The 23,628-nt window shown below is 40.4% G+C and overlaps 1 protein-coding gene across 4 annotated transcripts in view; it reads right to left on the bottom strand.

Annotated features, from left to right (window-relative positions):
- The window catches only part of PPP1R13B (protein phosphatase 1 regulatory subunit 13B), an 85,994-nt gene that overhangs the window by 47,538 nt on the left and 14,828 nt on the right, over positions 1 to 23,628 (bottom strand). For 3 of the 4 annotated variants that reach the window (XM_058567790.1, XM_058567792.1, XM_058567791.1), the window contains exon 2: positions 4,820 to 4,967. In XM_058567790.1, coding sequence (XP_058423773.1) covers positions 4,820 to 4,967 — 148 coding nt within the window. Of the gene's footprint in view, positions 1 to 4,819; positions 4,968 to 23,628 lie in introns of those variants that run through there. The other variant, XM_058567793.1, reaches the window with a different exon arrangement.

The following is a 23,628-nucleotide window of genomic DNA, read 5'->3' on the forward strand; positions in this document are numbered from 1 at the left end:
TTATTTAACAGAAATTTATTGTTTCCCTTTATGAATTAAAAAAAAATTTTAAAGAAAAGATTAATTTCAAGAAAAGCAAGCTAAGCTTCACTATCTTTTTAATAAGCAAGGTTAACTAAAACGTCATTTTTATTTTAAAGTGGAAACAAAACTACCCTACACATACCATGTAATATATACTATTCCTTATTAGCCTCTTGACATAATGGAAATCTATGATAAGACTTTCAGGCATTCTTGGGTAAGGCAACAAGAAAATCGAGAAGGAAATTTTACAAAAGGAAAAACTGAAGATTTGACCTACAACTCCTGATTTGCATTAGAGTTGACACCCTGTGTGGGGAAGGCAACCACAAAAAGAGTAGGGTAGTAAACTGGCCCAATTAACAGAATATTATGCGCTAAGTTGTGTCCCCCCCACAAATTCATACATTGAAGTCCTAACCCCTAGCACCTCAGAATGTGACGTTATTGGGAGACAGGAGATAATAAATTAAAGAGGTCATTCAGAGGTACTAAGAGGTAATAAGTTAAAATGAGGTCATTAGGGTGGGCCCTAGTCCAATATGACTGGTATCCTTATAAGAAGAAAAAATTAGGACACAGACACTCACAGAGGAAAGACCATGTAAGGACATACGGAGAAGACGGCTGTCTACAGGCCAAGGAGAGAGGCCTCAGGAGAAACCAAGCCTGCTGACACCTCAATCTCAGACCTCTAGCCTCTAGAATTGTGAGAAAATAAATTTCTTCTTCTTTTTTTTTTTTGTGAGGAAGATCAGCCCTGTGCTAACATCTGCCAATCCTTCTCTCTCTTTTTTTTTTTTGTTGCTGAGGAAGACTGGCTCTGTGCTAACATCCATGCCCATCTTCCTCCACTTTATATGGGACACCGCCACAGCGTGGCTTGCCAAGCAGTGCGTCGGTGTGTGCCGGGATCTGAACCAGCGAACCCCAGGCTGCCGCAGCGGAGCGCACGCACTTAACCGCTTGTGCCACTTGGCTGGCCCCAAGAAAATAAATTTCTGTTTTTTAAGCCACCCAGTCTGTGGTACTTTGTTACGGCAGCCTTAGCAAACTAATACACAGATCCACAGAGAAATAGTCTCTTCTCAAAATCACTGACAATTAGGGGCTGGCCCTGTGGCGTTGTGGTTACACACGGCGTGCTCCGCTTTGGTGGCCCGGGTTCATATGTTCGGATCCCCGGCGCAGACCTACACCACTCATCAGCCATGCTGTGGCAGTGACCCACATACAAAATAGAGGAAGACTGGCACAGATGTAAGCTCAGGGCTAATCTTCCTCAAGCAAAAAAAACAGGAAAATTGGCAACAGATGTTAGCTCAGGACAAATCTTCCTCACCAAAAAAAAACCATTGACAATTATATTGGAGTATTACGTTTATGACATATACTGATCATGCTAATATACCATGAGTTATAGATGCATTAATTTTTATGCAGGAGTTCTCTGAAACCTGACAATTACTTTATGGGTTCCCTTAGGGTAAAAAGATTGAGAAAGGCTGTTATAGTTCTTTTCCCCTTTCTGTGAATCTCACCCACTGGGAAATAGTTCTTCAGGATCCAGCTTTGCTACTCCGTTTCACTCAATGATTTAAGTGTTTACAAAGGAACTATTATGAGCACTAGGCTGGGCACAGGGGATACGATGGTGAACAGGCAAGTCCCCGACTTCAGGAATTTTAGTCCAGTGAGAGAGACATGAAAGCTACTATATTAGGTTTGATAAATACTATGACAGTACTGGAGCACAGGGGAGGGAAATTTAATACTCACAAAGATTCAAGGAAGGGATGAGAAGCAAAGGATGAATAGAAGTTAGCCAAGCAAAGAGGGGTAGGTGCTAGGGATTGTTCTAGACAATGGGAATAGCAAGCACAAAAGCCATGGCAAATATAGTATGCTGTGACCCTGTACTCCGAGGTGGTAGTCCTCATTCCTGATGAGGTAAAACCATAGGTCATGATTTCGGGTGGACTTGGAGATAAGGACAGCACCAACTGAATGACTCGTATAGGAGAGATTAGCATTCTCAAGTGGCCAGGGACCATCTAGGGCTACAATATTTATGCAAAAATTTTATTCCCTCCCAGGCTAAGTAACAGAGGGGGAGAGGCAGATAAGGAACTAGAAGTGATAACAAGTAACAAAGAATAAGAGTGCTAAGAAGCTAGAGAAGAACAAACAATGATGAGATGATCAGGCTCTAATATTGGTCTCCAAAAAACTACAATCACTTGGGGCCAGCCCAGTGGCACAAGTGGTTAAGTGCACGTGTTCTGCTGCGGCGGCCTGGGGTTCGCTGGTTCGGCTCCCTGGCACATACCGACGCACCACTTGTCAGGCCATGCTGTGGCGGCGTCCCATATAAAGTGGAGGAAGATGGGCATGGATGTTAGCCCAGGACCAGTCTTCCTCAGCAAAAAAAAAAAAAAAAAAAAGGGGGAGGATTGGCAGATGTTAGCACAGGGCTGATCTCCTCACAAAAAAAACAAAACTACACTTACTTAACCACCACCCCCTTCCTGTAGCTGTTATCAGACATAACTGAGGACCCACCCTCTTATTTTTGGTTTAGTAATAGTTCCACATTTATCAAAATCAAGTTTCTCTCAATGTGTCCTTAAAGTCTTTACTCAGAAGTCTAAGGATAACATTAAAAGAATAAGACTTTGGAAGAAAATATTTGCAAATCATATACCTCATAAGGGACTTGTATCTAGAATATATCAAGAACTCTTACTGGGGATGTAATGTACAGCATGGTGACTATAGTTAATAATACTGTATTGCACATTGAAAGTCACTAAAAGAGTAGATCTCAAAAGTTCTCATCACAAGAAAAAAATTTTGTAACTACATATGGTGATGAATGTTAACTAGACTTATTATGGTGATAATTTCACAATATATACAAATATCCGATCATTATGTTGTACACCTGAAACTAATATGTTATATGTCAATTATACCTCAATTAAAAAAAAAAGAACACTTACAACTCAATAAAGATAACCCAGGGGCCGGCCCGGTGGCATAATGGTTGAGTTCACACACTCCACTTTGGTGGCCTGCGGTTCATGGGTTCAGATCCCAGGCATGGACCTGCGCACCGCTTATCAAGCCATGCTGTGGCAGGCATCCCACATAAGGTAGAGGAAGATGGGCATGGATGTTAGCCCAGAGCCAATCTTCCTCAGCAGAAAGAGGAGGATTGGCAACAGATGTTAGCTAAAGGCTAATCTTTCTCAACAAAAAAAAAAGGAAAAAAAGACATCCCAATTGAAAAACGGGCAAAGGATCTGAATAGACATTTCTCCAAAGACACACAAATAGCCAGTGAGCACAGGAAAACATATTCAACATCGTTAGTCATTAGGGAAATGAAAATCAAAACCACAATGAGTTACCACTTCACATCCACTACGGTAGCTACAAATAGATGATATCAAGTGTTGGCAAGAATGTGGAGAAATTGGAACCCTGCTGCTGAGAATGTAAAATGGTTGCTTTGGAAAACAGCCATGAGCTTAACATCCATTGCCAATCCACCTCTTTTTTGCTGAGAAAGATTGGCCCTGAGCTAACATCTGTGCCCGTCTTCCTCGATTTTACATATGGGACACCGCCACAGCATGGCTTGATGAGCGGTGCGTAGATCCACGTCCAGGATCTGAATTTGCAAACCCCAGGCCGCTGAAGCATGGGAACTTAACCACTACGCCACCAGGCCAGCCCCTGATGGATGTTAACTAGACTTATTATGGTGATCACTTTGCAATATATACAAATATCGAATCATTATGTTGTACATCTGAAACTAACATAATGTCGTATGTCAGTTATACCTAAATTTTAAAAAATGTAAAAAAAAAAAAAAAGTGTAAGACTTCACTGATTATCCCTAAGTGCCCTTTAAACACTTCCATTTGGATGCCCATCTCATTATTACCTCAAACTCAACATGATCCAATCGATCATTCTCTTACCTTCCAAGTTTTACTTACAGACTCATCTATACCACACAGTTACCTCTTTCTGCATGCCGCATAAAGGCTACCCTCCTCTGCCGGTGCTGCAGGCCTTGCACGACCTGGTCTAGTCTCCACCCTGCTGCCCACCTTCTCTCAGTACTGTCTTAGGAGCACACAGTGTTCATATTCTTCTCTTGTCCTCCCTTCACATTGCTTCCCTTACTAGTATATCCTATCCTGTCTAAATTCAATGGCTCCTATAGAGTCCAAATTATCTTGCAGAATTTTCCGTATTCAGTAATCATATTACCTACACTGATCTTCTCTGCCCAGCTAGCTGACAGTCCTTAAATGTAAGAGCCAGCATTTACTCTTCTCAACTTAATAAACAAATATTTATGGAAGGCCTATTATGTAAAAGGTTTTGTACACAGGGGAACACAATAATGTTTCTGTCTTCATGCAGTTATCATAGAGAAAAGAGAAACAGAAGAACAACTAGACATGCAACAAACAAAACACCGTCAGGTCTCAGTGGACAGAGAGCTCTCATTTGGTAGTAGTGATATCAAGAAAGACTTCACACAAAAGTTGGATCTACCTTCCCTGCTTATTTCAGATGGCTATAGTAAGGTCAAATCATATACTTTTTTATAAAAAGTATTTGTAAAATCCTATTCTCATGTAATATTATAGTTTTTATTTTAATTATTCAATTCCTTATTACCACAGATAACTAAGAACCAGAAACAATATTCTGCATTTGATAAACATTAAATTTCATCTACTTAGTAATCTTTATAGAGCCTAATACATACCATTTCCCCTCCACACTTCAGCTAAATGACAACTGCCTTCTCCAGGTTCTTTGCAAAATTCTACAACATCTCGACATGTTGTTTCTGGTGTTATAGGAACTTCTGTTAAAATCTGTTCATTGTTGCTCAAGAACACAGTTAATATCATCTGTAAGAGAAAAGATTAAATTAAACCTACAACTTACCGTCATTTTCATAGAGAGATTAATCCTAAATTGAAAGTGATCTCCCCACCTCCCTCCTCCCACACCCCCACTCCACTCACCTCCACCCACTCCCACCCCCCAACTCCCCACCCCGGGGGCCAAAACGTCTACAGGATTAGTTTTTGGAAATAGATAAGCTGATTCTAAAGTTCATGTAGAAAAATTAAATAAGAAAAGTCAGGAAAATTCCAAAAGAAAAGAGTTTTAGAAGGGAACCAGCACTACCAGATATTATAAAACCTCAAAACAATATGGCGCTAGCAACATAAATAGATCAAAGGGACAAATTAGGAAGTCTAGAAACAGAAAATGGTAAATGATGGAGGAGGCATCTCAAAAGCAAGGAGGGAAAAGACTATACAATGGATGATGTTTGAGCAATTAAAATCACCATCTGGAAAAAAAATTTGGATTCATACTGCACATCATACACTAGCATACGTTCCTGATAGATCAAATACTTAAATATAAATCATAAAATTATAAAAGTTCTAGAATAAAACTAGGTAAATTCCTTTTTATAACCTTGGAGTACAGAAGCTCTTTCTAACTATGACTCAAAGATGAGACCCATCAAAAAAAAGACTGATACATTCAAGTAATTAAATATAAGACTCTTGGGCCGGCCCCGTGGCTTAGCAGTTAAGTGCGCACGCTCCGCTGCTGGCGGCCCGGGTTCGGATCCCGGGTGCGCACCGATGCACCGCTTCTCCGGCCATGCTGAGGCCTTGTCCCACATACAGCAACTAGAAGGATGTGCAACTATGACATACAACTATCTACTGGGGCTCTGGGGAGATAAAAAAAAGCAGGAGGATTGGCAATAGATGTTAGCTCAGAGCCGGTCTTCCTCAGCAAAAAAAAAGAGGAGGATTAGCATGGATGTTAGCTCAGGGCTGATCTTCCTCACAAAAATAAATAAATAAATAAAATTGTTAAATATAAGAATATTTTACAATGCAAAAAAGACAAATTAAGGAAAAATATTTGCAATTCATATTACAAATAAAAAGCTAATCTCAATATATAAAGGAATCCTAAAAATTGGTAACAAAAAGACCAAAAATTCAATTTATTTTTAAAAATTGGCTGAGGAAATGAAATAATATATCACAGTAAAAGAAATGCAAATGGCCCTTAAACATGAAAATACATTATAATGTATTTGAAAAAAACTTTCCAGCATTATTGTTATTCAAATCTTTAAAAAAATCCTACCACCTTGATCTAAGATCCGGAGACCACGTCAGAAGGGATTTTTTTAAACATTACTTCTAAAGTACAATTTAAACCAAAGATTTTCTTTAATCAGATAGTAATATAAAGTATTTGCTTAATCTTTGATCAAAGTCAGAAACAAAATCTGCATTTGTCCCAAAATTCTCCTCTCACTTAAAATATCAGCTGTCAAGTAGGTATTTTAGTTCATTATTAAAATATTTTTTTCTTAGAAGTGCCCTAAATTCCTAAATTTTGATATTAAATGTCTTTATACAGCTGGTCAGATTTTATGTTACCAAAATTGATAACAGTTACGAACTAGTTTCCTTGCAACTAATCTCCCCTCACTCCAACCTACCCCTCACCGTTGCCAGTTCATTCTTTGAACATAAATCAAGTAAAGTTATTCCCTGGCTTAAAATATTCAAGGGCTCTACACTGCCAGCAGCCCTTCCCAAAACATTTTTTCTGGTATATAAACAGGAAACAGGTTTCTTTACTGAGCACTTAGTCTAACATTGTAATGTTCATATGCATCTCTAACTTTTTCCCCCTCTGAGACTCACATGAGGCTTGGATTTCCACAGAACACCCTTTGAGAAAGCCTAGACTACAGGATAAACCGTTAACTCCTAGCACAGCAAACACGATTCCTCACAACCTTTCTGGCCTGCAGTCCTAGTGCCTTCCAGCCCGCACTGAACCCTGCTCCCTCAACTCCAATCAAGTTCTCTCAGGCCCAAGGCCCTCTGCCCCAGTGCCCTTCCTGTTTGCCTGTAAACTCCTATTCCCCCTTCAAAAGAAAACTCAGCTCATAGGCTACCACCTTTGTAAAACCTCCCTTTACCACCTCCTCTCACCACGGAGGCTACATGATCCCTCCTTTGTGATCCAGGAACTCTTCACACATATCTTTATTACATCACAGCATTAACACGTCTCCCTCCCCTCACCAGGCTCTATGCTCCTCCAAGCAATTCACTTTTGAATCTTTCATTTACCATTGCCTGACACATGCAAGGCACGCTAAAATCTGGTTGACCCCATGAATGACACACAAAACCCGAAGTCTCCATCATACCGGAGAACTGAGGAAATACTGCGTATAATCTAAGTAAGATACATCCAGTCTGTTCCATAAACAAGCATTTTTTCTTCAGTTCTTCTTAGGTATTATAAACACATTTATATTTAACAAGAAGTTAAATAGTTATTTCTGCTCACTAACCCATAAGAGGAATTTATAAAAAATTGGGGGCTTTTGATTACTGAAATGAATGGCCTGGAATCTATAAAATTGAGAATAAAATAGGTAATTCCTGAATCCAGTAGAAACAAGTCCAGAAATGAAGAGTCTTAATGTTGTAACAGTTCCACCAGAACAAACGGAACATATTTTTATTCCTGTTTACACACATTTACTTTACACTTCTAATGGTAAATATTTTCCCACGTGATTTCACAGCCTATGCTTTTCAAGATCTAATAATATATTTTCCCAAAGCATGCTTTATAAATCAAAATTTCAGATTAGTAAAAACATTTTTTTTTTACTATCTTTCCTTTAAGTGCTATTAGTAGTTTACTAACAACCAATAGAATGCCCTGTTTCCTCAGTTCTTCAGTTTTTTTTTTATTCCTCAGCCCTTAGCCCTTGTCCTGCTACAGTATCTCCTGGTTTGTTCTCAATACTATGAGGTAGTGAATGTTTATATAATCACTTGCTTCTGCAAGACGAGCCTCTGGCCAGAACCAGGGTCTCACACGCTCACTGTCCACCACGGGCACAGAACAGCCCCTTTAGCACTCATGAAGGCACGGCTTGTGCTTACTTGCTCTGACAAGCAGAGTTCTTTATGAACCTGCTGTCCAAATGAAAGATGGCATGACACTATTTTGGGGCACTTTTTGAATTACCAAGACTTTTCAGCTCATGAATAAGTTTAATATGGTGGGGGAGGAGGGAGGCGAGGTAGAACGGCAGAGTTGTGAGTCTGAAGATTTATTTATTTTGTGAGGAAGATCGGCCCTGAGCTAACATCTGCCAATCCTCTTTTTTTGCTGAGGAAGACTGGCCCTGGGCTAACATCTATGCTCATCTTCCTCCACTTTATATGGGACGCTGCCACAGCATGGCCTGACAAGCGGTGCGTCAGCGCGCCCCTGGGATCTGAACCGGAGAACCCTGGGCCGCTGCAGCAGAACGCGCACACTTAACCGCTTGCGCCACCAGGCTGGCCCCTGAGGACTTATTTATTTTTTTTTGTGAGGAAGATCAGCCCTGAGCTAACATCCATTCTAATCCTCCTCTTTTTGCTGAGGAAGACCAGCTCTGAGCTAACATCCACTGCCAATCCTCCTCCTTTTTTCCCCCAAAGCCCCAGTAGATAGTTGTATGTCACAGTTGCACATCCTTCTAGTTGCTGTATGTGGCACGCAGCCTCAGCATGGCTGGAGAAGCGGTGCATCAGTGTGCGCCCGGGATCAGAACCCAGGCCGCCAGTAGTGGAGCACACGCATTTAACTGCTAAGCCACAGGGTCGGCCCAAGACTTATTTTTAAGAGCTAAGAACTCCCAGATAACTTTATCCGAAAGTCACTAAACATTACTTCACTTTTTAATTCTATTTTATAGTCTTTAGTAAACTCTATCTTTCCTAATCTTAGCAAAATTCATTTTCCCTAATCTCTATTACTTAACCAAAGTGAATTTCATTATAATCATGACAGATTTGAAAACTTTCAAGATAAATTAAGCTGGCATTGACCTGAATGGTACATACTTCCCTAAGGTATCCCCTAAAATTAAAGCTGCAAAGGTCTGTGACCGGTACTGTTATTCTAGCAAGATTTCCTTAGCTTAAAAAAAACTAAAGACTCTCCCACACAAATATCATATTGTATTGATTCTAGAGGCACGTTTTGTTTATATTTTAACATCTCTGAAATCACAATATATCTTACAAGTGATAGCATATCATAATCTAATGAGTAGTGTTATTTTTTCTTTTCTACTAATGCATGTAAGATAGGATGAAACCCAACAGGGTCAAGGATTACGTGAACTAAAGAAAACAACCACAACTAAAGGAAAAAAGAAAAGAAGTTAACGTTTATCCTTCCTAAAAGATTACTATGTTGAAAATAAAAGATTTGGTCAACTACAGTTAGAAAAACATGCAAAGATTTAAACAGCAGTCCCTCCTTATCTGCGAGGGACACGTTCTAAGATCCCCAGTGGATGCCTGAAACAGGGAATAGTACCGAATCCTGTATACACTACGTTTTTTCCTACAGAACATACATATTTGAGGTGTGACGGCAAAACCAGCACAAATTTCTTTTTCCTTTTTCACAATTTCACAGATAGAAGATTCGTTCTTACTATAGATCTTAGCAACCTCAGCATACGATTTTTTTCCTTTCCATATTAAGTTGAGAACTTTCACCTTTTCACTTAAAGGAAGCAGTCTATGGCTTCTCTTTGGCATATTCAAATTGCCAGCATCACTACTCTTGCGCTTTGGGGCCATTATTAAGTAAAATAAGGGTTCCTTGAACACAAGCACTGTGATACCGTGACCGTTGATCTGACAACCGAGATGGCTACCAAGCGACTAACGGGCAGGGAGCGTGTACAGCTGGATCTGCTGGACAAAGGGATGATTCATATCCTGGGCAGGATGGAGCGGGACGGCTCAAGATTTCATCACGCTACTCAGAACAGCACGCAATTTAAAACTTATGAATTGTTTACTTCTGGAATTTTCCATTTAATATTTTTGGACTGTGGTTGACCGCAGGTAACCAAAACCGTGGAAAGTAAAACCACAGATAAGGGGAGACCACTGTACTATGTGCTGTAACAAATACAGCATGTGATGACAAGATGCCCTATTTATGACTTTCCTCAAACTGTTCCCTCTGCCCAGACAAGTCATGCTAACAGACCCTGCTGGCCCCTGCTCATCCTTCTCCATCACCTGCAAACGTCCACCTCCTCTTGGAAATATTTCCTGACACCACTGTCTACCCATCCTGACCCAATCTGAGACAGAGCCTCTTCTGTTCTCCTGTAACAGACTGTGGCTATTTCTAGCACAACATTCTTACACTAAGTTATCAATGGTTTTCATGGTTACATCCTCTATTAGAACAGTGTTTGTGACTCACAAGAGTGAGCTGTGGCGCATTACCTGGTCTTGAAATCATCTAAGTGTGTCTCAAGCTGCAAATATTTTTATTAAAAAAAAAAAAGTCTGAAGAACCCAGAACGACCATAAGGCCACTGAGGGCAGGACTTGTGTTCTCTCTCTAACTCAGTGTCTGAGTAAAATCTAGACACATAAGTGGTGCTGGTAAATGAAGGCTGGAGGCAGGCTAGCAGGCAGACAACTGCATAACAGTATCAAGTAACTCACGAGACCACCTTATCCTTACTTTCAAGAACATTTGAGCTACACAAAGAAAATCAACTGGAATCAATCACTAATTTAAGTACTCTACATAAAATCTTTAAAATGTTTACAAATGCGGTATTTAAAGGATGTTCTTGATCCCAGGAAATCAAAGCAAAGCACAAATTAGGGGTGCATAAGCCATTAAAAAAGAGGAACTATCTCAATATATACATGCATCAAATCATCACACTGTACACAATGCTTTATGTCAATTATACAATGACAATGTTATATGCCATTTATATCTCAGTTAAGTTGGGGGGGGAACACCCATAACAACAACAAAAAGGAACTATCTGGGGCTGGCCTGGTGGCATAGTGGTTAAGTTCTTACTCTCTGCTTTGGCAGCCCAGGGTCTGCGGGTTTGGATCCCAGCGCGGACCTACATACCGCTAATCAAGCCATGCTGTGGCGGCAGCCCATATACAAAATAGAGGAAGATGGGCACAGATGTTGGCTCAGGGCCAATCTTCCTCAAGCAAAAAAAACAAAAAAAAAATAGAGGAAGATTGACAACAGATGTTAGCTCAGAACAAATCTTCCTCACACACAAAAAAAAGACAGAAAATAACAAGTGTTGATGAGGATGTAGAGAAACTGGAACTCTCATACATTGGTGATGGAAATATAAAATGGCATAGCCATTCTGAAAAATCATTCAGCAGTTTCTTAAAATGTTAAACACAGATTTACTGTATGACCCAGCAATTCCACTCCTAGATATCTACCCAAGAGAATAAAAATATGCATCCACACAAAGTCTCATGTGCAAATGCTCATAGCAGTATTATTCATAATAGCCGAAAGATGGAAACAACCCAAACGCCCATCAACTGATGAATGGATAAATAAAATGTAATATATCATACGATGGAATATTATTCAGCCATAAAAAGGAACAAAGTACTAATATAGGTTATAACACAGACAGACCTTGAAAACACTATGCTAGGTGAAAGAGGCCAGACACAAAAGACCACATATTATATGATTCCATTTATGCGAAATCTCCATAACAGGCAAATCCATAGAGACAGAAACTAGATGAAATGGGGAGTGACTACAAACAGGCACAAAATTTCTTTTTGGGGTAAACAGAAATGTTCTAAAATTAGATTGTGGTGACGGCTGCACAACTCTGTAAATTTACTAAAGATTTTTAAAAAGTTCACTTAAAATGGGTGAATTTCATGGTACATAAATTATACCTCAATAAAGCTATTTTTTAAAAGTACAAACTATAGGGGATGGCCCTGTGGCGTAGTGGTTAAGTTGGGTATGCTCTGCTTTGGCAGCCCAGGTTCACAGGTTTGGATCCCAGGCGCAGACCTATACCACTCATCAGCCATGCTGTGGCGGCAACCCACATACAAAATAGAGGAAGACTGGCACGGATGTTAGCTCAGGGCAAATCGTCCTCAAACAAAAAGAGGAATGCTGGCAACGGACATTAGCTCAGGGCGGATCTTCCTCAGCAAAAAAAGGACGAACTACAGACTTCCAAAAAAGAAAATAAGAAACTCTACTTAAGTGGTAGAAAGAAGCCTGGAATAAGAAACAAGTTCTATCCTTGGAACTCAGAGGGAACAAAAAATAATTGAGAAGATAATAAAAGCTATACCAAATTTTAGTAACATGTAATAACTCACTTGGTAGCTTACGAGTAAGTAGCCCACAAAAGCCAAAGAAAGGATCAGTTTGGACAGGGGAAGGGGGACATCAGAAGACCGTTTCAGCTTTCCAGTGGGCTGCATACCGCAATATGAGAATTAACGCTAAGCTCCCTTCCAGCCCTACATTGTTGCAACACCTTCACCAATTTAGAATCTCAGAAACGTTACGGCTGTAAGGAAAACTAAGTCCAAGACATTGCCTTCAATGCCTCATCTCACTTCCCTGAATCAGCCTCTCAAAGACTGAAAAATACGCACTAACCTTTGCCCACTCACACAGAGCAAGGAGAATACAGACAGACAGACGTGGGAGGTACCCTTGATTCCTTTCTCTCTCATATTCCACAAACAACACATCAGCAATACTGTTGACCCTAATTTCAAAGTGTACCCAGAATCTGACCGCTTATTTCCATTGCACTGCCCTGGCCCAAGCTACCACCACCTCTCAGACGGGACATTTTCTTTCTTTTTTTATTTTATTTAATTAATTAATTTATTTATTTCCCCCAAAGCCCCAGTAGATAGTTGTATGTCACAGCTGCACATCCTTCTAGTTGCTGTATGTGGGATGCGGCCTCAGCATGGCTGGAGAAGCGGTGCATCAGTGCGCGCCCGGGATCTGAACCCAGGCCGCCAGGATCGGAGCGTGCGCACTTAACCGCTAAGCCACGGGGCCGGCCCAGACTGGACATTTTCAAGAGCAACCTAACTGGTCTATGTCTCCACTCTTGCCCTTCAGATATATCACTTCACTCAAAACCCTCCAGTGGGTTCCTATTTCTCTCAGAATACATTCTAAAGTCCTAAATACCGTCTACAAGGTCCTACCTGCATCACACACACTGCTCTAATGTTACCTCTTACAGTACCTCCCTTCATTCCCCTGCTCTGGCCACACTGGCATTTTCACTGTTCTTCCAACTGAGCAAGCCAACTCCTGTCTCAGGGCCTTTGCACTCGCTGTTCTCTACCTAGACCGCTCGTCCCTCAGCTACTAAGATGGCTATATTACTCTTTCAGGCCTCTGCTCAAACGTCACCTTATCATGGAAGCTCTCCCTAACCAGTCTACCTAAAACCACACTATTCTCTCTCTTTCTATCCTCTCACCCTGCTTTATTTTTTTCTTCTTTGCACTCACCACCATCTGATCTATGTTATATATTTATTTCTTTATCCTCTGTCTCCTCCCACTAGAACATAAGCTCCCTGAGAGCAGGAATTTTAGTTAGTTCACTGCTGTATCACTGCTGCCTGGCACATGGTAGGCACTCAATAAACTCCCCCAATTATACATAAAATTCCTTTTTACAATAGGTTGAGCCACAAAGGGTAGGTGCCTGCCTTCTCATCTTCGAGATCTCTATACAAAAAGATAGCCAATATTTTACCTTTCTAATCACTGAGTTAGTCCACACCAGAGAAAAGAAAAAAAATCTTTAAAACACGTTAGTGTGCAAGTCAGGAGCCTGTACACATGTATGTGATATTTGGCAGATTTTACTCAAACCTAGAGATCCATGGACATCCCTTGCTAAGCCTTCCCTCTTTCCACAAGGTGGCACTGCAGGGTATCAGGGGGTGAGTTTTCCCCTCCTTTGTAAATTTGGGGGGAAAAGAATTAACTCCAAAGAAAACAGAGGAATAGTTTAGTAAGAGGATGTTAAGTTCAATTTCCCATAATTTGAATTTGTATTATTTTGGCAAAGAAATAGAATTGGCTTTTGGAGAGTAATGAAAAATTTTTTTCTAAATAAATCAGAAGTGTTAAGAGCCGGTCCCGTGGCTTAGCAGTTAAGTGCGCACGCTCCGCTGCTGGCGGCCCAGGTTCGGATCCCAGGCGTGCACTGACGCACCGCTTCTCCAGCCATGCTGAGGCCGTGTCCCACATACAGCAACTAGAAGGATGTGCAGCTATGACATACAACTATCTACTGGGGCTTTGGGAAAAAAATAAATAAATTATTAAAAAAAAAAAAAAGACCTAAATTGTTTATTTAAAAAAAAAAGAAGTGTTAAGACTGCAGGGGTACATAGTTAACCCTCCTGAGAGGCCAAATACATTTAAACATTTGAGTAGCATCTATTCAAAGTTAAATGTTCATTAAATTAGATCCTCAATAATATCCATTCTGTTTAGTTCAAATCATAGTTTTTATTTGCTTTAATAATTTAACATTTAAAAACACATATTCCAGGGGCTGGCCCAGTGGCGCAGTGGTTGGGCTTGCAGGCTCTGCTTCGGCGGCCCAGGGTTTGCAGCTTCGGATCCGGGGCATGGACCTATGCACTGGTCACCAAGCCATGCTGTGGCAGCGACCCACATACAAAATAGAGGAAGATGGGTACAGATGTTAGCTCATGGCTAATCCTCCTCAGCAAAAAGAGGAGGATTGGCAATGGATGTTAGCTCAGACCCAGTCTTCCTCACACACAAAAAATATGCATATTCCATCATACACAAGTTCCTTCTCATCAACCTGAATTGGTGAAATCTGGTTCTTCATTATTCCTGGGAATACAAAATAAACATCTTAGTTTTCCCTTCACCTCATGTACTTAATCCCTTCAGTATCTAAAAGCATATGCATTTTGAGGGAACCGTCTAGAATCTTGTAGAAATGTAAAATTCATGAAGCTTTCCATAATGCCTCGATGTGTCATTACTATCTGGTGTGGAGGTGACTGATGCAGCTGATCAAATTTAATCTATTCACTAAAACTTAAAGAATCCTCTAGAATAGAAAAAGGGCAGTATCAACCCTGACACCCATCTTGATCAATATTGAGAATCACTGCCCGGAATGATGGTTGCTTTATAGACGTTGTCCATGTGAACATTACGGAAGCAGGACAAACACTGATTTTTAAAGCACAGGTTGTGACCTACTAGCGGGCTGTAAAATCAATTAAAGCCCCAGGACCAGTTCTGTTTTTTAATGGAACAGAACAGAACAATATAAAACAATATTAAGAGAATGAAAAGACAAGCCCCAGACTGGGAGAAAATATTTATAAAACATGTACCTGACAAAGGACTTGTATCCTAAATATACATAGAACTCTTAAAACTCAATAATAAGAAAATAAAGAACCCAATCAAAAAATGACAAAATAGGGGCCGGCCCGGTGGCGCAAGCGGTTAAGTGTGCACGCTCCACTGCGGCGGTCCGGGGTTTGCAGGTTCAGATTCCGGGCGTGCACCGACGCACCACTTGTTAAGCCATGCTGTGGCGGCGTCCCATGTAGAATGGAGGAAGATGGCCACGGATGTTAGCTCAGGGCCAATCTTCCTCAAGAAAAAAGGGGAGGATTGGCATTAGATGTTAGCTCAGGGCTAGTCCTCCTCAAAAAAAGACAAAATACCCGAACAGACCTCTCATCAAAGAAGATATACAGATGGCAAATAAGCATATGAAAAGACGCTCACATCATAGATCATGAGGGAATTGCAAATTAAAACAACGAGATACCACTACACACCTATTATAGTGGCCAAAATCCAGAATACCGACACCACCAAATGCTGGTGAAGATGTGTAGCAACTGGAATTTGCTGGTGGAAATTTAAAATGGTACAACCACTTTGGAAGACAGTTTGGCAGTTTCTTATAAAATTAAACATATTCTTACCATATGATCCAGCTTATTGAAATCCTTGGTATTTACCCAAATGAGCTGAAAACTTATATACACACAAAAACCTACACATGAATGTTTACAGCAACTTTATTCATAACTGCCAAAAACTTGGAAGCCACCAAGATATCCTTCAGTAGGTGAATGGATAAACAAACTATGGTACATCCAGGAAATGGAATACTATTCAGTGATAAAAAGAAATGAGCTATCAAGTCACAAAAAGACATGGAAGAAACGTAAATGCATATTGCTAAGTGAAAGAAACCAGTCTGAAAAGGCTACATACTGTATGATTCCAACTACATGACATTCTGGAAAAGGAAAAACTATGGAGACAGTAAAAAAGAAGCAGTGGTTGGTAGGGGTTGTAGGCGAAGGAATGGAGGAGTGAGTGAAGCACAGATTTTTAGGGCAGTGAAACTACTCTGTGTGACACTATAATGGTGGATAAATGACATTACACATTTGTCAAAACCCACAGAACTGTACAACACAAAGAGTGAACCTCCATGTAAACTACAGACTTTAGTTAATAATAATATATCAATATTAGTTCATCAACTAACAAATGTACTATACTAATGCAAGATGTAAATAAGAAGGGAAACTGTTGGGGCTCAATTTTTCTGTAAACTTAAAACTGCTCTAAAAAATAAAGTCTATTAATTTAAAATAAAAAATAAAGCAGTAGACTACACGTGGTAAGGGTACATGTCGTGTCCTGAAATTCTAACTACATACATCCATATACAGAGACACGTGTGTGGGTAAGACTGGGTCACCTTATAAAAGGTGTTTCTCAGTGTGTGTGGATCAAGGTCTAAGAAGTTTGAAAGATATTGCTCTCAGGGCCTCACGAAACCCACCAGGACTAAACGAACAATCACTGCACTGTGGAAAAAGCACTCCCAACACAGTTTATCAGTGCTTATTATTAGGCACTGTGATGCGCACTTCACACATTCTCAATTCTCACACCCACTCTGTGAGATAGATACCACCCTTCATTTTATAGATTAGGGAAAAGAGGCCTGGAGAGGTTAAATAACTTGTCCAAGGTCACAGCACTAATAAATACCAGAGCAGGATTTAACCCTGATCTGTCTGACTCCAAAGTTATGCTCTGAACCACTACTCTAATCTGCTTCAAAATAAAAAAGGAACAGCAGCAAAAGTATTAATAAATACCTTCCTACTTACAATGTACTCCCCATTATTTAATAACTTCTCAATTAACCAAGTTTTATGTAGTGTTTTTAGTCGGAGCGATCTGAATTGCAAAGTTAATCATCATACAAGGGAACCAGAACAAAGAATCATGCATTTTTTCTAATTAATCAACCATAAAGATTATCTCACTAAAACTATATAGATGTTCTAACTAAATTTTCCTGAACTTTCAGAAATTTAAATTAGGTGTACCAACAATTCTCAGGATAAGAATTCCTCTTTCTACATACTTCGTAAAATTCAAGAAAATATACTCCTGTACGTATTTTTTAAAAACATATTGATCTACGCCTGGGTATATGCCCAATAGAATTAAAAACATATGCCTAGGGGCCAGCCGTGTGGCCTAGTGGTTAAGTTTGGTGCGCTCCACTTCGGCGGCCTGGGTTCGGTTCCTGGGCATGGACCTACACCACTCGTTGGCAGCCATGCTGTAGCGGCGATCCACATACAAAACAGAGGAAGACTGGCACAGATGTTAGCTCAGGGCGAAGCTTCCTCAAGCAAAAAGAAGACGACTAGCAACAGACGTTAGCTCAGGGCAAATATTCCTCAGCAAAAAAACCCAAACATATGTCTACACAAAAACTTGAACATGAATGTTTATAGCAGCAATATTCATAACAGCCAAAAAGTGGAAACAGCCCAAACTGATGAATGGATAAACAAATGTGGTATATCTATCTATACAATGGAATATTACTTGGTCATAAAAAGGAATAAAGTGAACGTTACAACATGGATGAACCTTAGAAACATCATGCCAAGTGAAAGAAGTCAGATACCAAAAAAAAGTTCACATATTGTATGATTCCATTTACATGAGATGTCCAGAACAGGCAAATCCATAGAGACAGAAAGTAGATTAATGTTTGCCAGGGGTGGGCGGGGAGGAGAAATAGGGAGTGACTGCTAATGGGTTTCTTTTTGGGGTGTTCTAAAATTGGAATAAAATTGGAAAATGTTCTAAAATTGGATAGTGGTGATAGTTACACAACTCTGCGAATACATTAAAACCACTGAATTTTTATACTTTAAAAAGGTGAATTTAATGATATGTCAATTATATATCAATAAAGCTGTTATTTAAAAAAAAATCTAGCTATGCCAATTATTCAACCTATATAATCAGTAAGATATTTTTCCCAATGGAAACAACTTGAAATAAACATTATATTTCATTGTATATTATATATACAGTTGGCCCTCCGTATCCTCAGGTTCCGCATCACAGATTCAACCAACCTCGGGTCAAAAGGGTTATGATAGGGGCCGGCCCGGTGGCGCAAGCAGTTAAGTGCGCACACTCCACTGCAGCAGCCCGGGATTTGCTGGTTCGGATCCCGGGCGCGCACCGACATACCGCTTGGCAAGCCACACTGTGGTGGTGTCGCATATAAAGTGGAGGAAGATGGGCACGGATGTTAGCCCAGGGCCAGTCTTCCTCAGCAAAAAGAGGAGGATTGGCAGATGTTAGCTCAGGGCCGATCTTCCTCACAAAAAAAAAAAAGGGGTTATGATAGTTGCATCTGTACTGAACACCTACAGACTTTTCTTGTCATTATTCCCTAAACAATACAGTATAACAACTATTTATTTACATTGTATTCGGTATTATAGGTAATTTAGAGATGATTTAAAGTATACAGAAGGGCCGGCCCTGTGGCTTAGCGGTTAAGTGCATGCGCTCCGCTACTGGCGGCCCGGGTTTGGATCCTGGGCGCGCACCGATGCACGGCTTCTCCGGCCATGCTGAGGCCGCGTCCCACATACAGCAACTAGAAGGATGTGCAACTATGGCGTACAACTATCTACTGGGCTTTGGGGGAAAAAAAAGGAGGAGGATTGGCAATGGATGTTAGCTCAGAGCCGGTCTTCCTCAGCAAAAAGAGGAGGATTAGCATGGCTGTTAGCTCAGGGCTGATGTTCCTCACAAAAAAAATAAAATAAAATAAAGTATACAGGAGTATGTGCATAGGTTATATGCAAATACTATGCCATTTTATATAAGGGACTTAGGCATCCTTGGATTTTGGTATCCCCTGGGGGGGATCCTGGAACCAATCCCCCAAGGATACCAAAGGATGACTGCGTATCTTTCTTTTTTCGAGTAATAAACATCTATAGTTGTACGAATCCTGTTTTTCACGTCGGCTAATACCAAAAGTCGAGTACTGTTTGCCAGCAGGAAACAAAGCTTAAAACAACAAAGGTAATTAGCAAAATAATGTGTCTGAAGAACACTTTAATATAATCGTATATAGATACACCATAGTAAATACTATTCGTCTGATACAAAATCAGAATATAATTTACAAACGAAAACTAAGTCCAATAGCACTCATATCTTTTTACAAATGACTTTGTCCATTTTCTCTTTCAGATTTCAGCCAGCTCTTCAAAACCATGATGCTACTTTGAATTTGCTTATGATGCTCTGAATTACCATTCTCAAAATATTTCTCATCTTTAGAAAACTAAGCAAAACTAAAGTGTGGAAAACAAAAGTCCCAGTGCCTGGAGATAGATTATCTATGCCATTTACAAAGCAAAAATACTTAAATAGATATCCCTTAGGCCTTGTGGAATCTAAATTCAGGCACTAATGACATGAGCCATGATAAGATATCCTAATGAAACAAGACAGACCACTGTTGTTACAGCACAGTGATATGGTGGATAAAGTTTCACCTAATTAGGTGAGTTCCATGGAAGAAAAAATTCACTGTTAGCATTGTTCAATAACAACTGTAACCAGGATCTAGAAATCACTATAAAAAGAAAACTAAACATTAATTTACTAATCTCCACATAAAACCTGGTTAAAAAAAAAAACAACAAAGACTTATCAAGCTTTGTTATCAACTGTAAAATGTGAAACCTCAAAATTTTTAAGTAAGTTTTCACAACAAATGCCTTGTTCATATTTTCTGCTTAGGAAAAGAGCTTGTTGGAGGTAGGGCACACACAGAGCTACAAATGTTTTTTCCAAATTCTGCTAGTATTGACATATTAGAATATGCTTAAAATCAGAATGACGTTTATAACAAGATACTTAACATCAAAGGACTTTTACAATTTATTAATAATAAAAATAGCTATTATTTCAGTGCTTACTAAGTTCACCCACAGGCCCTTTGTTTGCTCGTATTACATCACTAAACTTTCTTAAAAGGCCAATGGAGCCAGGTGCTTGGATGATCCTGTCGCTGCAGACAGAATGAAGGACTGACCAAGGTCACAGGACTAAGAAGTGCCCGAGTGTCCACTCCAAAGCTTAAGTTTCTACTCAAATAGCTCAGGAACAAAACAGTGCTAAACTCTTGAACACTTAAAAAAAAAAAAAACACAACTATTCAAGTTCTTCATCCTCATGAAACTATAAGAAACAATCTTTATTCAAAGGTTATCAGGGCCGGCCCTGTGGCTTAGCAGTTAAGTGCGCGCACTCCGCTGCCGGAGGCCCGGGTTAGGATCCCGGGTGTGCACCAACGCACTGCTTCCCCAGCCATGCTGAGGCCACGTCCCACATACAGCAACTAGAAGGATGTGCAGCTATGACATACAACTATCTACTGGGGTTTTGGGGGAAAAATAAATAAATAAATAAAAAATTTAGGAAAAAAAAGGTTATCAGATAGGAACATAAAGTCAAACTATTTTTTATAATGGAAGAATTTACTTCATACATATAATGCACATGTATCTTTGAAAAACAAAACATTATAAGTATGAATATAAAAGATTAAATTGGTAGAAATTCATTATAAAATCAAAAGATGAATGTACTCAAGAGCCTACATTTCCCCTGGGTAAAAGAATTTCCACTAAAGAAAGGTTAAAAAGAAAATTGATGCCTTCCCACTCTTAGGAATTCACCTCTTTTTTGCCCTGGCCTAGGTCCTGAGGTTTGGGACTGCTCAGATACCAGAAGAGCCTTTATAAAAACCTGTGTACAATTTGCAAAATTTCATTCCCTCTGAAGAGAGAATTATGTATTCCATAACTTATTAAAACATTAGGCTGCATATGAGTTTTCTTCTTATTATATGACCATAACTTCTACCTTTCCAAACAACAACCTCTATTATGGAGAATGACTGAATTTCTGAGTGTTAATATTGTCAGAAGGCAAAAAGGGAAAAGAGTGAACATCTCAGCACCTACGAGACAAGCATACACAACCGATTTAGTCATCATGACAACCACAGAGCACCCGGCGGGATGACTCTCAGATGGCAATCCTCTCCCCTCCCGGGGACCCCTCTCCCCTCCTCCCTGGGACCCACAGTGGCAAGTTCCCAGGGGTCATGTTTATTTTACAGGCCCACCCCTCTTGCCACTGCAGACTCAACTAAGGAAGACACTTGATGGAAAGTGTTCTTCACTCCACAAGTATTTACGAGGCCTACTATGTGCCAGGCTCTGCAGGTTCACGCCGACCATGGAGACAGGGTGACTGCCCTCGTGGAGTTTTGATTATAGTTTGGGGAAAAAGAAAATAAGTAGGTAGAACATACAGTATGGTGGGTGGTGATATATTCTACAGAGAAAAACAAAGCAGTCAAAAGAGACTGGGAACAAGGCAATTTTAATTTTAAATAAGGTGGTTAGAAAAAGCCTCCCTAAAGGTGAGTGAGCCGGCAGGCAGCTGGAAGGAAGAGCATTCAGGCAGAGGGAACAATGAGTGCAGAGGCCCTGAGGCAGAAGGAATGCCTGGTAAGGTTCAGAATCAATGAGGAGTCAGTTTGGCTGGAGCAGAGAAATCAAGGGGAGAAGAGCAGGAGAGGAGAGGTAAGCTACTAATTAGGCTTTTGCTGAGCGCGAGACTGGAAGCCCTGGGAGGGTTCTGAGCTAAGAAATGGCATGTTTTACCACGATGATTTACAGGCTCACTCTGGCTGCTTTGTTGCCAAGAGACCGAGAGGAAGGAGCACAGAAGCAGGAAGACCCCTCAGGTGGCTAATGCTCTCCAGGAGACAGTGAGAATCCTGGAGGTAGTGCCAAGTAGAAGCTGGGTAGACTGGGAAGGTGTGCTGATGGAGTGGATGTGGACTGTAAGAGAAAGAGGCTGTGCCACAGAGAAGAGGCCTGCCATGCCTGCTGCTGAGGTCTCCAGAACTGTCCCAGTCCTACTCCACCTGAAGAGTCAGTTGTTCAGCTCTCCCTCCAATGTCCTTCAATAAATCCCCTCTTTTCTAAGAAGTTAGAAAACAAGAGTTGGTTTCTGCCACTTGCAACCAAAATGAACTCAACTACTAAAATTATTACCATTTTACAAATGAGAAACCTGAGGTATAAAAAAGGCCACACTCATCCAAGGCACCGCAGTTATGGGTAGCTGCATTCAGATGTGAACACAAGTCTTCCTGGCTCCAAAGCCCATGCTTGGTCCATCACACCACACTGTCTCCCAGGTCTTGACTAGTTCTCTATCTGCAAAGAGGTACAAAGAGCTTAAAATGAAAACAAAAACAAAAGGGGGAGGGGGAGGGAGAAAAGGTCAGCAGGAACACCTGCTTCAGTCTCCACACTCCCCAGGTGTGAGAAGCGGGGACTGTCCTCTTATGGAGAACTTCCCTCCTTTCCCTCCACCCTCCAGGGGCAAGAGCCTCAGCAACTCTGTTTAGCAAACACAGGGAAGTCCCAGCTCTGTACCAAGTTGAAAGTTCCGGTTGTTTCCATCCAGAAGAGAGAAAATGGGGCTCAGGTTGGCAGATCATCTTTCCTTTGGTCTTATCATCTTCCTACACTGCCACAAAATAGCTTCTTTCCCCTCTGGTCTCAAAATAGTTAACGTATTATTGTTGGCTCACTACTAAGGAGGTTCTCAAAGGATCTGTATTTTCTTTTTCCTCCCCAAAGCCCTAGCACATGGTTGTATGTCCTCGTCGTAAGTCCTTCTAGTTCTTCTATGTGAGCTGCTGCCACAGCATGGCAACTGATAGACAGGCAGAGTGGTTCCTCAACCAGGAAACAAATCCGGGCCACCGAAGTGGTGAGAGCATCGAAATGTAACCACTAGGCCATCAGGCCCAGCTCACAAGGATCCATATTTTAACACGAAAATAAAATATTGTGTTCCCTAAGGCAACATTCATACTAGTTTTATTAAAAGCGTACATTTTAAGCTGCAAATCTGAGAGGACAATACATAGGTATCTCAATTTTTTTTTCAATAGTCACTAAAGTTGTTTGGCGAAAAAGAAAAGAAAAAAATATTTTTTGGTAATTTGAGTTATTTTGGAGTAAGTGACCACTTGCTTCTTAATCCTTTTGTAAATATTCAATTCATTTTAAAAGGGATATGCTTAGAGTTTCAAATTTAAGCTATCATAAAGATCAGTCATCTAATCTTAGAGCCAGAAGGAACC

The sequence above is a fragment of the Diceros bicornis genome, chromosome 24 (genome assembly GCF_020826845.1).
Source record: "Diceros bicornis minor isolate mBicDic1 chromosome 24, mDicBic1.mat.cur, whole genome shotgun sequence".
NCBI lineage: Eukaryota > Metazoa > Chordata > Mammalia > Perissodactyla > Rhinocerotidae > Diceros > Diceros bicornis.